At 40.5% G+C, this 16,590-nt stretch overlaps 1 protein-coding gene across 1 annotated transcript in view; it reads left to right on the forward strand.

Annotated features, from left to right (window-relative positions):
• Positions 1-16,590, forward strand: part of THSD7B (thrombospondin type 1 domain containing 7B) — a gene marked incomplete at both ends in the record, with an annotated part of 281,668 nt that overhangs the window by 251,127 nt on the left and 13,951 nt on the right. The window contains 4 exons of the mRNA XM_080620490.1: positions 5,725-5,866; positions 7,237-7,352; positions 7,876-7,993; positions 14,825-14,970. Of these exons, the coding sequence (XP_080476616.1) occupies positions 5,725-5,866; positions 7,237-7,352; positions 7,876-7,993; positions 14,825-14,970 (522 nt within the window). The remainder of the gene's footprint in view (positions 1-5,724; positions 5,867-7,236; positions 7,353-7,875; positions 7,994-14,824; positions 14,971-16,590) is intronic.

Raw genomic sequence — 16,590 nt, forward strand, 5'->3', positions numbered from 1 at the left:
CTGGCCTATAGATCCCTGGCTGTAGCTCAACTTTTTCACACTTCATGGAAAAGGATAAAGTAAATGGTGAGATTTAATACTAAAAAGTAGGCTGGGGCAGTATAATTATACACCTAAACAAATGTCCTGTGTCTGTATATGACATCCTTCTCTGTAGGTTATTAATGTGCGACCTGAGTTAGGTCCCCATTATTGTTTCCATCCAGAAATTAATTCCACTCCTATCACTGATTTCAAAGGAATCATATGCCTGAATTACACTCCCTATTGTTTACATTCATCAAGAAGGAACCTGGACTAAATCCAACAAACAGCGTAGTCTGTAAAACTTAACTGCTACACTGAGTTAGCACATAACCTTTAAGGTATATAGAGTTCTCCAAGCCTCTCACCTTCTACCTCTATGCATCACAGACACCTCAATGTCTTAGGACTTTTTCATCTGTTTATGGCCAAGCAACACTGATATTCATCATCCTTCTTTGATCCATAAATCTTTATAATCTATTTCTAGTCTGGGTGGTGTCAGAAGTGGGTTTCGTTTGTTCAGAATAGGGGCAGAAGTTGGACAGTGGTTTTGCACTTGCTCTGATAGTCCTCAGGCTGCAATAAGAATTACTGTTCCTTCCTGTCTGGCAGAGCAGACCCTCTGGAAAAATCAAGTGGAGGTGCTAACAGAGTTGCTGTTATTGCAGTTTACTGGAGATGTGCCTAGAGCCAAGACCTAAGTGAAAGGCTGAATTTCACCCCATCTTTTTTTTATCTTTCCTCCACATGAAGTCTGTGCAAGAGTTGCTTGATCTGGACCCTGGCACGTATCATCAAGCTCTGTGTATGTGGAGAGCTTCAGCATCTGCAAGTGATTCTGCATTGCCCTCAGTTTAACCATCACCTGATTTTCACACTGCCTAAATCCACTCTAATAAGTCGTTGCAATCTATCACCTTGAAGATTTGCTGTTAGGAGATTTGCTGTTATGCCCAATTCTACCCCATCGGTACATACCAAATTCTCCAACTATAGAGACTGCTCGTGGGATTTATAACCACAGGCATAAAAATAAGTAGCATGACCATAAAGAGATGATCTCAGAAATACAAGTCAAAGTCAAACTCCCACTACTGAACACTTCCATTGTATGTACCTGCCTTTCTCTTAACGGTGTTGTTGGCTGTCCATTTTCAACTTTCCTTGTTCTTCCACTGTATAAGTGTTGGATAATGCTGAGCACAAACCAGTTATGATTACTTTACAGGAGGTAATGGCTGACTTAACGTAAAAATAATTGAAAAAAAGCTTAATCTGATCACTGAAAGTAGTAGTTATTAATAGAACAGTGGGAAGTAAAACAGTGTCTTTGAAAGTATAGCATCCACTCAGTGGGAAGAGAGGAGTTGTAAATGAATATACTCAGTAAAGGATTGCTGAATCACAGTGGGGTTTATTTATTTTAAACCCCCAAAATTGTAGATTCATATATGCTTGTGATAAGAAACTGGGATTCGTAATGGGATAGAGCAGATCTAGTCTTGATCCATGAACGGCACCGTTACTATTTCCTATGGGAGAGTATTTGAACAGTCAATTGGTTTTGTCATTCTTTTAATTTGTGAGAATATTCAGAATCAACCCCTTCCATAATCTTGCCCAAATCTTAATTAATGCTGAGATGATTTCTTACTTTAATTACACAAATAATATTTGTTTCTTTCGATGCCTTTGCTATAATATTACTGACTGCTGTGTCTGTCCTACCTCCTGAAAATGTAATTTGCCATTGATGGTGACTGGTTTTTCACTTGGTATTTTTTAAGATACAGATTCAGGACTCGATGCATACCATTGGTAGTGATAGCAGTGGTGATAATAGTGACATAATACCTTCCTTTTACTGTGCAGCTTGCACATGTCTGTTTGTCGCTGCTTGTTAATACCCTCAGCAACTCCCCACTGGAAACAATCCCTTCTCTTTAACTGTCACCATTCACATCCCTGAATGACTTTGAGTCTGCCAAGCCATTCCTCAACCTTTGCCATGTCATAAATATTGAATTTTTCCAGCCTGGAATTTTGGAGAGGTCCTGCAAAAGTTGTGCACCCAGTCCCATGAGTTTCCAGGGTAACTGGATGCTCCTCTCCCTCTTGCTCCTTTGAAAATCCGAACTTTCATCTTTTTCTTTGCAAGTCGTTCACTCCTACTGCTTATTCAGTTTCATATGTATTTGGCTGAAGTTTTTTACATAGTTAACTTGAAAGAGTAAGGCCAGAAAATCAATTATAAAACTAAATTGACTTCTCAATTGACGTAAAGAGAAATTCAACAAATAATATTACAGGATATTAGTTACAGTTTGCCAACTTTGAATTTTTGCATGTTTCCCATGTACTCAGCTTGATTAAATGAACATATTTTCTACAGAGATTCTTTATTATTCAGAACTAGTAAAAGTGGGGAGCTTATCACATCAGCTCTGGCTTCTGAACAACATGGCTCATCAGTACAGTGAGAATCGTAGCTTCAGAGTTGCAATAAACAAGTTGCTTGTTTGGATCCTGGCAAACACCAGATAGATTTTTACCTGTTAGATGGGTCTGCTACCCACCAGGAGGACAACTGAGTGGGAAAATGGTCCTGATCACCAGGAAATTTGGGGGGGGGGCTGTATGACAGCATGTGCAGCACTGAGCTGCATCAATGCCGTGTAATCAAGCCTAGCAGGATGCATGCTAGATGGGTGCATGCTATTTTATTTAAAGAAGTTACTTATCTACAAATGAGACGTATTTTCTGTCTACAGGTTCATATTTTGAAGGAAGCAAAAGCAGGTATTTCTGGGACAGCACAGACTCATCTTCTGTCACAGCATTTATTGATTTTTTTCCCCTTGGTGACATAATGCAGAGAAACATTCATTAGGAGTAGCTACTGAGATACCTTCTTTGATTTTTTTTTTTATTTGTTTTGTTTTATTGGCAAATCATTTAAGTTATTAGTGCTAATTGTGAGGACAAGCAATCAGATTAGTTGTGGAAAAGGCAGTAAACTATTGGTAAACACTTAGCATAGGTTTAATTTTCAGATAATTAAGAACAATTGGTTATTTTAGATGATCGGGAATATTCCAATAAGATTAACATTTAAAATTATTTGACAAGGTCTGTGTCAGCAATAAGGACATAATGGAATTTCCTTCACACTGTGTAAACATATGGAATATTGTCCCTGAACATACATTTTTTAAAACCGGACCAGCATTTTTTCCTATTTTTCTTGATATTCATTCTGTTTAGTTATGCTATCATCTGTGCAACTAATCCGGTTTTCAGCAGTTCAAGATACAGATTTATGCTGCAATGCCATTGCATTTCTCTTTAATATTCACAATACAGGAATTATCCATGCTTTATCCATGTAGGGTTCAGTGTTAGCAGTCAGTTGCATGATAGCAAGCCTGTGGTTTTGAAATGTTAGTTATTTTTTGTAATTAAACCACTCTAGTAGAAAAATCATGTTTTAAATTCCCAAGCATTTATGAAAATGCATTGGGTTTTTTTTTGTTTTATTTTCTGTTCCTGAGTGGTCTTTAGTCCTAATGAGAGACCATTAGGAATTAAATAGGTTCTCTTCTTCAGTAAATGGCTGTGAATACCTTTAATAGGGATTTATTTCCATTAGGTTAGCTGTGACCACTACCACAGATCCATTCCCTCTGTACTGGATTGCAGGGAAATGTTTCAGCAGGTCAGCTCCCCTGCACTTGGAGCTGCTTTTCTGTCCCAGCCTTGCAGTCAAAATGGCTATTATATATTCCCGTAATCGCCCTGGCTTCAGAATAAGCTTATTTTGATGGTTTTGTGATTTTGTTAAATGACAAAAAATAGCAATCCTTCGTGTTCTTCACCTCAGCCTTGCCCTGTGTCACAAGCATTTAATCATTGGTGCTATGATGCCTTTCTCCTGAAGTACTTCCCTTTGGCCTGAGACATGGATGCGACAGCCAGGGTTGGGGCAGCAGCAGTGGAACCACGTTCCTCATAGCCCAGCCAGTGCTTATGCTATAGCCCCAAATTAAGTGCACCAAGGGAAATAACTAAGAAACATGTAAGCAGAGCCAGGTAACACCTTTGTGTGTCATCCAAAGAGAACAGCTCTCGTGCTGCAGAGGCATGTTAACCAGAAGGCTGCAGGAGGAGATTTGTAGGGGTGAACAGGTGCTTTCTTCTACCATAAGGGGAATGTTTCTTAGAATAATGAAAGTATTTGGTCACTATTGCCAAGTTTGCAGTAAAATGGAAAGCAAAACAGCCCCATGCCACAATGCTAATGGAGTAAGGATGGAGGACTGCTAAAACAATTTTCATGCCTGTGATGTACAAACACAAATGAAAACCTGCCTCAGCTGGTTCGTATTAGGCTGGAGGAGCCAGCTAAAAAGAGCCTTATGAAGTTCAGTAAGAACAAGTGTAAGGTCTTGCACCTGGGTAAACACTATTAAAGAGTGCAGCATAGGCTGGGATCTACTTGGCTGGGGAGGAGCTCTGTGGAAAGGGACCTGGAGGTCCAAGTGAACAACAAGCTCAATAGGAGTGAACAGTGTGCAGCTGCAGCCAAGAAGGCCAACATCAACAAACAGAGATAAAGATGTCATTATCCCACTGTACTCAACACTTATCAAGCCACACCTGGAATCCTGTGCTCAGCTTTGGACCCCACTATACAAAAATGATGTGGGCAGGCTGGGGAGGGTTCAGAGAAGGGCCACAAAGATGATCAAACATGAATCCTGCCATGTGAGGAAAGGCTGAGGGAGCTGAGTTTGTTCAGCCTAGAGAAAACAAGGCACAGGGGAGACCTTATCACCATGTTCCGGTATTTAAAGGGTGGCTACAAAGATGGAGTCACATGGAAAAGAAAAGGGGTAATGGGCACAAGCTACTCTCAGGAGATTCCAAGTGGACAGAAAAGGAACTTTCCCACAATGAGAACAGTCAGCCATTGGAATAATCTTCCCAGGAAAGTGGTGGATTCCCCAGTGTTGGTCACTTTTAAGATTTGGCTGGACAGGGTGCTGGAACAGCTAGTCTAGACTGTGCTTGTGCCAAGAAAGGTTAGACCAGATGATCGTTGGTGTCCCTTCCAACCTGGTATTCTTACAATTCTATGATGTTCACATGAAAATGTAAACAAGCAAATCCTGGGCTGTTGGTCATCAGTATTTACGTCACATAATTTGAAAAGTCACCCCGTCTTCTTGTCAGCTCTATAAATGATAGGCAATTATAAATGTCCTTCCTAGAAATGAAAGCTTTGCTGTAACGTCAGTTATTACTTAAAAATGTATTAATTGTGCCAGAAATCCTTTTCCACTATTCAGTACTACGCAATTTGCCTAACCCTAATGCCTTGGAAAGAGGTGGAAAGTAGAGCACAGCAAAATGGCGCAGTCTTTAGCCTATAGTCCCCAAGGATCCTTATAAGAAAGTATAGAAATAGTATAAGAGTGCCTAAAACAGCAAATCAGGGTGAAAAAATGTGACTTTTCATAATACTGGATTTTTGCTTTGAACCACATTTCCTTCATATGCCTTTAAGTATCTGTAGAATGACAGTGTGATTATATTGTACCTTGATATGGCCATGAATATGCATGTAACAACCCCAGCTGGTCAGTGTGTATATGGTTTACTAGGGTCTCTTGTACTTTCTGTCACTTTTTTATATAGGTGTGTGATCCGAATATTATGCAAACCCGAACTAGACAAGTGCTAAGGTCTTCTGTCAGTACAAAGCCCTGCCCTGAAGATTCACAAATGAAGCCATGTATTCTTAACCAAAATTGCTTCCAATATCAATACAATCTAACAGGTAGGAAGATACTTTCCAATATATTCTTAATGGGAAGTGACACCAATTGCAGTGTATATTAAATTGATGTTCTGCTTTTCCAGATATCTTTCCATAAAAGATTCACCTCCTTAAAGGGTTTCTCCAGTTGTGTTTTTAGTCATGTTTGCTTGTGATGTTGGTTAAAGCTTTTACATTAAAGAGCTACATGTAGACATCACTGATTTCAGTAAAGTTAATTACATGCCTAGGTTTGTACAGGTTAGTGGACAGTGCATATTTTTTGTATTTAAGTTGTCATTGCCGGTACATTGGAAATAAAACAGGTTAAGTGGAATTTCTTGGTTTTGGTGGCTTATCAACAGAATTACAAAATTCCAGTTAAAAGGTTATCGTTTGAGTTTGAAGTCAAACAGGTCTGGTTTGAAGGCAATATGGGTTATATGGGTGGGTGTAGGATATTCAGAGCAAAATGTATTATTTAGGACCTTAGAAGCAATTAAACATGTTGCAAACAGAGTAACAAAAATAGGGAAAAAACTTTCGTTTTGACCAGCTCGGATAAATGAGAAGGGCAGAGAGAGGAGAGATCTAAGAGGGGTTTGGGGTCTGTGGGAAGGGACAACAAAGCAGGGTAAAATACCTGAATATAAACTCAGCCTGTTTGAAATAAGAGGCCCAGAAACACACAGGCAGCAGGATGATGCCTTTTTTATTGTCACATTTCAGAAATGCAGAACATTTATGTGTTCATGTTTATCAGAGGTGGAAGACACAAAGTAATAGGTTTTCTTCTCATTCTTTCTGTTTATTGGTGGTGTATGGAAATTTTAGTTGTTTGTGTCATGTTTTTTGTTTATCTTAAGTGGTGTTTTAAGGCTTATTTCAGTTTAGTTGTATTCTGACTGTCATAATTTCAGACAAGTAGTAAGATATGAATTTTCTTCCACTAGAAATACTGGTTTTATTTCATGAGTGTTAGAGCTTAGTTTTAAATAATGGAAGTTTTGCTTTGAGACAAGGAATAGGTTAAACCAGTTATCCTGCAGAAACTTTCCCAGGTACTTTATCAAAGTGAAATTTTACTTCAACTTGTAAATGCGCCAACTGGATTGAACTGATTCACTTTATCAGTGTTTAGCAGTTTTCTGTGCACTCTGATGTACTGGTTTCATTAAGGGGATATCTGAGTGCAAAACGAGTGGCTTCCCCTCAGAGACTTGCTCAGTTTTTGAGAGCAGCTTTCTTTTGTGTGGGTTGTTCTTTGGTTTGGGATGTCTTGATATGGGGAAGCGCTGCTCTCAGCAAACGTAGCCCACATGTTGAGTAAAAAGATGTCAAACGGGACAGCCATGACCTGCAGCACTGCACCCTTTGCTCTGTGTCCACAGGCTGGAGCGGGTGCCAGCTGGATGCCAATGCCACCTGCGGGCACGGAGAGCGGCACCGCCTTCTGAGCTGCCAGCGCAGCGATGGGGCCACTGTCAGCACACAGCTCTGCCAGCGGGTGAGACACAGCTCTGCCACGCATGTGCTTGGGGCATGGAAACACCCAGAGGTTCATTTTGTTTCCAGAAAGCTGGTGCCTTCTGACCCACACCAAGACATCATCCATAAACAGTGGGGAAGTTGTGTTCAGTGATGGGAGCACAGCGGTTGGGTGCTTTGGGGAACAAGAGCATCCTCGGGGTGTTAATGGGTGGTATCACTCTTTGACTCAAATGCATGAGGCATGGCTGCCAATCCTGACCATCCCACTGACTCTGACAAAGCTGGTGGCCAGGGAGATTGTGCTGTATTAGAAGTATGGGATTGTCCTTTCAGTGTAAGACCCAAACACTGAGAAACTCTCAGATGTGAAATGATTCAACACTGAAACTGCTTTCACCAACTGCACCCTTGGGAAAGTGCCCCATAAACATAAAGAGTTGCTGCCAATTTTCATTGTCTTGACTTGGTGCCCAGCTGCAGGAGGAGGTGGCTGGGGGACCTGATGTGGCTGACACTTGTGTTTCCTTGTCATCTCACAGCTCCACCTGGAGAAGCCGGTGCAGACGAGTAGTCGGTGCGTGGTGGGGTGCACAGTGGACTGCCAGCTCTCAGCGTGGTCAGCATGGTCACAGTGCTCCCACACATGTGGCACTGGCGGTGAGTCCCCTCGTGTCCCATTTCCCCCATCCACCTCAGCAAAGCTACGCAGATGGGACCTCCAGCCCCAGAAGGGCCCTGAGCAGGGGGGGCAGAGTGCAGGGATCGCACCGGGGTCCTGAGGTCTTGGGGTTTTTGAACAAAGCAGGCTATTTGCATAATCTAAAGTGAAAAATGCAACTTAGGAAACAAGTAGACAGGTGTCTGGAGTTATTTTATTAAATAATTCAAACTCAGAATTCAGTCCTAGGAAATATTAACCCTTGAGACAGGGGGAGTATGTAGAGCTGGGAAGAGTTACAGGATTCTTAAGAAACAGACAAATATAATTACATCCCATTGAAGAAAAAACACAAAGTCTACTTTTCATCATGTATTATATGCTTCTGTCTCCATCTTGTACCCACAGGTCCCTTAATAGTTGTATGACTCCAGTAACTTCAGCAAGGTTTTCTAAAGCCAGTAATGCTGACCAGCATACAAAAAGTGAAAGGATTAGGACTTTTTTTAACTTTATGTGATTTAAAACCTGTTTCAGTATTGACATGAGGAAATGCATTGAAAGTTTTATTCAAAATAAGCTTGTGACATTATTTCCCAGGCTTCTGATGTGCAGCAAATGTACAGCTAATGATCTTTAAGATTCAAGAGCCATAATGTATATTTGAATCAAATTCACTTAAGGTTAAAAAGAAAAAAGCTCTTAACTTCCATAAAGTGATTCCTTCAGATGGATTTCAGAGATCAAAGCATGATACAGAAAAAGCTTAATATTTAGATTAGTGGTGTTCTTTCTTTTCTGAGCTTTTAGCCCTCTTGTAAAGCAGTGCTTTTTTAACAGAAATGAATAATTCATGGACAGCATTTTAACAACACTACACTAGGAATACTATTAATTCCAAATTTTCTTTTTTTTTTTTTTTTTCCCCAAAAGGTCTGTTTCGGAGTGTTAATGCTCATGTTGCAGAATGGACTTAATTCTTTGAGTGTTCAAACACTTACTAAAACAAACAGAGCTGTGAGTGCATAAGCAGGTTGTAATTTCTTTATAGCTCTTAGCGTGCTGACTGTATATAATGCCTGAAGGTTATTTTTGTCCCGAGTTCTTACATTGCATAGTTTGCAGAAGGATGTACTCAAGTAAAGGTACATCTTGTATTTGCCTTTGATCCTCAAATGCTTATGCGAATCCTAAAGACCAGTTAAAGGGCCGATGGTTGCCAATACATGCAAGGAGCAGTTATTTCATGTCCTAAGTCAGAACTAGGCTTCTGCAGAGGAAAACTGAAAACATCTTTGCCCTGCTGAAGCACTCCAGTGAGTGTCATAGCTGTAGTAGCCAAACCTCATTAAGGCTACTTGAACCACACAGCCAAGTCTAAGCTGAGCTCAGTCTATGGATCATCTTCTGGTCCTCTAAGTTTGTAACTTCATTACACTGCTAGCAAGAGAGCTAGCTTATACAGTTCACGCCATAGATGTGCAGGATTTAAAAGCTGGAGATACTGTTTTCTGAACCTATGGCAGCTAAGCAGCTAGGAAAGCTGCCTTAAAAATCACATCTTAAAGAAATCAAGTTTTGTTCAGTACTTGTCTGTAATTTGAATAGTTTTGCAGGGACCCAAGAGTCTTTTGAATCTCAGCCCAAAGCAGGAGTGTCAATGAAACAAAACTACTTTGCATCCAGGTTATTCCAAGCACATAGTATATTTTACTGCAGCCCCAATCCTGATCTGAGTTTTGCTGCAGCAACTGTCAAGCATGGGACTACACTGATCTCAAACATCTGTGATGGAGGGACCTTGGCACCAGTCCTGTGGCTGTGGCCTTTGTGTAGTTCCAACAGCAGAAACACCGTCATTTCAACTTCTTCATTGAATTCCAGTTGGTTATAAATACTACTTGATGGTATTAACAGAAAAGACATGAATTATGTACTGATCTGTAGGTGGTACTTCAAAGATTAATACAGTTAAGGTTTCCTACCCAAAGGTGCATAGACTTCAATACCTTGGATATCGTCATGAGTTTCTCACAGGCATTTGTAAGAATAGGATGAAGCCTCAAATTAGACAGGGAACAACAAAGGATGACAATAAAATGAACTGTGGGAATCAGTAAACACTGATTCAGCTTCCCTTTGCCAAATAAGTAATTGCCCGCTATTTGATAAAGCTAAGATGTAGGACTTAGATGCATGGTTCTCAGAAGTAATTCACAGCAAGCCAGTTGTACACAGTGTTAATGGCTCTGCTCACAATAATATGCTGCTTTTCTGACTTTTCTTGGAGAGTGTGTGAAGGGCCTGCTGAAGTGCTATAAATTACTTCAAATAGAAACATAATTTAAATATCATTCAGATCAAAATTTAGTGTTGCAGGATTTATGTTTTCCTGTGTTTCTTACCTCAAGCATTGTTACCAGTATTTTTATTCTGTCCATCTCTTCCAATAACTGTTTGCTGTGTTATATTTTAATGGATGGTAGCTCTCTTGCTCAGGTTTTATTTTATGGAACACTGCATTTAAACATAAAGTGGTGTGTATGTGGCACTGACAGCTAATATGGCTCTGGTACACAGCAGCCAAAGGCAAATATATTGATTTTTATAAATGATGATGAGTAAAGCAGATCTCTCTTTCCTGCCTGCACTGAACCTACGGAGATGTATAACTGATACTTGCCTGTTGCAGCTGTAGTTCTGGGCGACATCTGTTCAGGATTCTGGTTAAGGCTTTAGGCTGACGTTGGGTTATATATTAGGGTTCCTCACATCAGTTGCTGTACTACTAAGAAAAGATGTATAGTAATGGGTGATTCTCCAACAGCCTGAAAAAAAGTTACTGGAAATATGTTTGGTAAAGATAATCCTCAGCAAATTTTATTTCTTTTGTTAAAGCAAATAAATACATAAGGATCCTGAATTTTTCTATGTAAACATTTTCCAATCCCATAGCATTTCTCCCATGTTGTCTAACAGGACTGCTAAATAGTATAAACCCACCTAAACCCATGCTTTGCCACTTGTAAAGCTGACTTCATCAGATAAATTATGGGATTTACCTGCTTTACCCAGGGCTGAACACACTGACATGCTTGGCTCAGGCCTCAGAGCTCAGCAGAGACCATTGTGGGTTGCAGAGATGTGCACCCCAACTCCAGACTGACCCATGTGACAGAAATGAGGGGGACAAAGGTGTGCACAACTAAAAAATTTGGTGGTTACATTTTTCACTGATTCATCACCAATTTGGGAAAGCATGTTTGCTTTTGGCTTCTGAAGAGGAAATTTTTGTGACTTTCACTTGCTACTCAAACTTGGCAAGCTCCAGTCTGATGGTGCTGGGACACGTTGCTGGAAGAGGGGCCACCAAAACGTCTCCCTGAGCTGCGGATGCCTCAGTACCTGCTGGAGTGACTGGCAGTGAGAAGCAGATGAAAAGCTCCCTTTATCACCAGTCCCATTATTTTGTGACTTGACCAAACCTGACCTCCAAGGCTGTGAAGTAACTTGATCCCCGCTCTAGACTTGTGGCTGCCTGATAGGGTTTTATATGCTGTGCTTATGCTCATCAAACAGATAACGACGTGTCAGTAATTTCAGTGGGATGAACTCTAGCAGGAATTTTAATTGTCTTGGTTTCAGCTGCAACACATCACTTTGTGAAAACAAAACGCGAAGAATGACAGGAATTTTTTTGGAGTGAAAAATCTTACTCTTCTGATTTCAAAATATGATCCTAGGTTTCTGAGATGAAATTTCAGCAGCTGATGCAAAACAGAGTTTTAAGTAACCAGCATTAACGACACTAGCCTCTTTTTTTTTTTTTTTTTTCTACTTTCAAAATTAATGACAAATTTGAGGATATGAAGAAACACTTATTGTGTGCAATTGTCATGGTTTGAGCCCAGCCAGTAACTCAGAACCACGCAGCCGCTCGCTCACTCCCCCCCTTCTTCGTCTGGGATGGGGAGAAGAATCGAAAGAATGTAACTACCAGGGGTTGAGATAAGAACAGTCCAGTAACTAAGGTATAACACAAACCACTGCTGCTATCACCAATAATAATAATGATAAGGGAAATAACAAGGGAGAGAATACAACCGCTCACCACCCGTCGACTGATACCCAGCCCTACCTGAGCAGTGATCTAGCCCTTCTGAGTAACTCCCCCCAGTTAATATACTGGGCATGACGTGCTGTGGTACGGAATACCTCTTTGGCTAGTTTGGGTCAGGTGTCCTGTCTCTGCTTTCTCCCGGCTTCCCCTCCTCCCTGGCAGAGCATGAGACTCAGAAAGTCCTTGGTCAGACTAAACATTACTGAGCAGCAACTAAAAACATCGGTGTTGTCAGCGCTGTTCCCAGGCTGAAAGTCAAAAACACAACGCTGCACCAGCTACTAAGAAGGAGAAAAACTGACTGCTACTGCTGAACCCAGGACAGCAATTTTCAGCACACTTTTATGTCTTAATTTTAGTATCATTCAATTCTGCAGAGCAGAGGAACCGGAGATGTGGCCAATTCATTGGGAAATCAAAGAAAGATTCACTGGGAAATTAAAGAAAGAACTAGGATTGCTTTGACTCTTCCAGAGTTTGTATTTGAAGCAAATTGTTTTCAGATGCACTGAGATTCTTCTTGTTCTTCATAGGCAGCATAAGATAAGTTACTTAAAAAGTAAAACCAGGATTTTCTGCCACTTGAGTAACGGTGCACCTAGATAATGTTAGTGGAATGACAAAAAAATCACAAAGCTTTGAGAAACTCACTGTAGTGACTGTGCAAAGAAAGATTTCAATGAATTTTCTTTCTTCATTGATTTATTCATGGTATAAAAAGAAAGTAATAGCCTAAATGAGTCAAGCACCAGCGGACCAGTGTGAATGTAGTGAGTTTAAATGGTTTGGATAACCAACTGTAGGAAAATAGAATGTAAATAAATACCGAATGGTTGTTAATTCCTCTTAAAAGGGAAATTGTGTTTTCTATTCAGTGATCTTCTCATTTACATTTTGCTAGAAAGATGTTAAACAGAGTGTACGAAAGGAAATTATTTCTTTAATTAAAATAGCTTGATGAATGCTTCAGGCTTTCAAGTCCCTGCTAATGAAATCAGATCTTTTAACCTTAGCAGATTGCCTTTTCCATAGCTGCATTTTTGGGAACTTGTGCCTGGCAGGGCCATGAAGCCCCCTGCCCTGGGTGAGCTGCCACAAAAAAAAAACCCGAAACCCCACAGCCACGGGCTTCCCACCATTTCCTGAAGAGCCTTTTCCATTGCTTGCCAGTTCTCAGCATTCAGAATTAAGAAGAATCCAGCAAATTGTGTCCATTGCTGGAGAGGAAGAAATAGCTACTTTTGGCCTGTTGGGCAGCAGAGAGCTGCAGTATGCCAGCAGCAGGCTGAGGGATTTTTCTTCCCTTGCTCTGACTCCCAGTGAACCGCAGGAGTTTCTTACCTTTCCTCCCAGCTGGTGTGATTTTTTATATCTTAATGTATCCGATTCCGTGATGGCTGAGTGCACAGTCATGTGGATAAGAGCTTTTATCATCACTTCTGTTACAAACTCCCTAAGTCCATGGGATTAAAATTGGAAAAGGAATAAGTCTTAAAATTGGTTTAAATGGGTTTAAAAATGGAATTCAATGGGTCAGAGCAAGGGAGCAGCATTGGAACGGTAAGAGAGCTTGCTAAGGTATCCATCAGTAGCGTTTTCAGGTGTGTCCGCTTTGAATTTTTATTTGCTAAAATGTTTTTGGAAACCTTGCTCCATAGACAGTCATGATGACAGTTATTAGAGATGCACCTTAAACCCAGCTGCAGTATCATTAATTCAGAAGTGCATGCATAAATAGCTGGGAGAAAGATCTGGGTGGATATTGCAGCCTCCCCACACCACAGGGGTGTTTGATCTCCACCCCACAGACTCCTCTGTACTTCCAATTGCATTGCAGCTAAACAACTGCAAGCCAAATGAGAGAGCTTCACCTCAGCGAGTTAGCAACTACTGCTTGGCTCTGTCCTGTTGCATGTGTGTGCCTTGTTACCCAGACCTTTTATATACTTTTTAACTGCCTCTCAAATCCATGCCTATCGAAAGTCAAGGCAGAAATTTTATCCTCGGCAGAATCTTCTGCATCCCATTGCATGAGGACTTTTTATTTTTTCGCCTTCCTTTTTAATTGGAGCTAGATTCTAATTGAAACATTTTGAGTGAAAACATTCCTCGATGTAAATGGATGGCAAAGGAGATGGAAATGGAATTGCTGTAACTTTAATGAATATATTCAGTTTTATTATTTCAAAGGTAGTAACATAATTGCTTTTTCTATTCAGTGGCTGAAGAAGTTTTCACCAATAATACATAGGATTTTAATGGGAATGGCAGAAGTGGTTATGGACGGTAATAGCCACTACAATGTTTCCAGTTTTCAAATTAGCTGCATATAATTGCTCATAGAAAGAAAATTTCATTTGTTAAAAATCTCTGGAAACATAATGTTAGAAATGATGCTGCTATTGGAAGTATTTTCTTGGCATATTTAATAATCAGGGTTTAGTCAAATATTTATATGTTGCATAACAAGTAATATATTTGGAAAACATACAAAACTGTGTTTTGAAACTGCGTTTGAAAATGTCAGTGACTGCGTCACTTAGACTTAGCAATTGCATCCATGTTATCCAAAAAGTCTTCCCAATTAATTGCCATTTTAACAGATTTTATTAGTGGAAAATGAACTAGGAATACGGATAAATCACAAAATCTGCCTTTCCTTCTTCCTCCCGGTCTCCTTCACCGTGTCCTGTCTTTTTCCCTCGCCTAGGTCAGATGGCGCGTGAACGCTCAGTGGTCCTGCAGGCAGAGGGCGAGGGCAGACCCTGCCCAGAGCAACTCACCCAGCACAGGAGCTGCCCGGTGAAGCCCTGCTACAGCTGGCTGCTTGGCCCATGGTCTCCCTGCAGAGTCCAGGTACAGCTTTCTCCAGCACTCCCTAAGGGCTCCTTGGGTTTCCTGTGGCCAGGGTCAACAACAAAATCATCATTACATGCCACAATCGATTGAGGCCACTGTTCATGGGTCGGAGGTGTCTCTGTGGGCTTTGAAGGTGCTGGTAAGATCTGTCAGAAAGCGGGGGAAGTTCAGGAGCGGTAAACCTCTGCACCTCATCTTCTAGCCATCAGCAGCGATTTATAGCAATACAGGTTCAAGAACCATGAGCTTATAGAGGTATTAAAGGAGATTTATGGAGTAAATGTGCTTTAGTGAACATAGTCATGGTGGCCTATAATTTAATTATATAAAATAACTCTAACAAGAAAATAGATGCACTAGATTTCAAGGAAGCTTAGCCTGTTTTATCTTTATTCTTTCCCATTTTTTTTTTTTTAAAGTAAAGTACTGTATAGCAGGTCTTCCCTCACAAGATCTTCAGTACAATACCATGAGTTACTATATGTAATGCTGTTTTATACTTTCTCCTTAGCCTGGCTATCTTTTTAATGATCTAAGAATGGCTGGATTCAGTTGCAATGTGTTTTAGCTACACTCAGCACCTCTGCTTGGCACTGGAGCAGTCATTTTTTCACTGCCAGTGATTTGCATCAGTCTTGAGTTGACTTTTTCTTCTCCTCTGTTTCTTCTTTTACCGTTATCTGTTTGATCGCATTTCCAATATTAAAACATATTAGTCAGTAACCCAGTTTAAGCAGAGCTGAATCTTTCACATTGAGGTTTTTCAGGCAAAGTCCACTTGGGCTGCTTAAAGCTGGCTTTGCTGAGGTGGTGATGGGAGAAGGCTGATTGGGGTGGAAAAGTGCTCTGGCTGGTCCCAGGGGACAGGATTTGTGCACAGATCTGTGGCTTCTTGTCCACATTATACCATGTAGGACATCGAAACCAATAATATACACATCCCATGTGTTTTCTGCTCTGCCTTCTGCAAATGCCTTGAATACCTATGTGGTTTCTAGGTGCAGTAGATGGATGTGTAGTGAATACTGCAGGTGGCAGAATAGATACCCAGAACTTTCCCATGTTTTCACAAATGAAATATGGAGCATGACAATCTTTGGACAGTCCAAGATCAGAGAAACAGAAATATATTTGTATTTTATATAACAAAGAACAACTCATTGCAGCCAGGGATATGAATATAGTCCTTGTATGTACTGCACTCAGTATTCATTTATGTATAACATAAATGTAACAAAATGATAACATCAGCTGATGTCCAGCTAACATAAGCAAATTCTGTTAAACATTAGGGAAGAAACCTTCAACCATAGGAGCTAATGTAGCTGATAAAAGAATTAGTAGGAAAGCTGAATTAAAGCCTTGGCGTACTCCGGATGGGTAACACATCATGCAAATTAAAAATCTGCACATCCAGAACCCAGTTAAATTTCAGCTCAGAGCAAGTAATCACAACCTTTCCTAACCCAGATATCATCCTGTGCATTCAGTGGAGGTAGAGCCTGTGTCTCTCCTTAAATTACTGTGATGTAGTTTCTCTGCCCTTTGCTTGGTTTTGGAGAGGAGCCATTTTATTCGGGTTCACTTCTCTTTAATGAGGTGCTTAGGAATTAAATG

Source organism: Psittacula echo (assembly GCF_963264785.1).
Source record: "Psittacula echo genome assembly, chromosome: 6".
NCBI lineage: Eukaryota > Metazoa > Chordata > Aves > Psittaciformes > Psittacidae > Psittacula > Psittacula echo.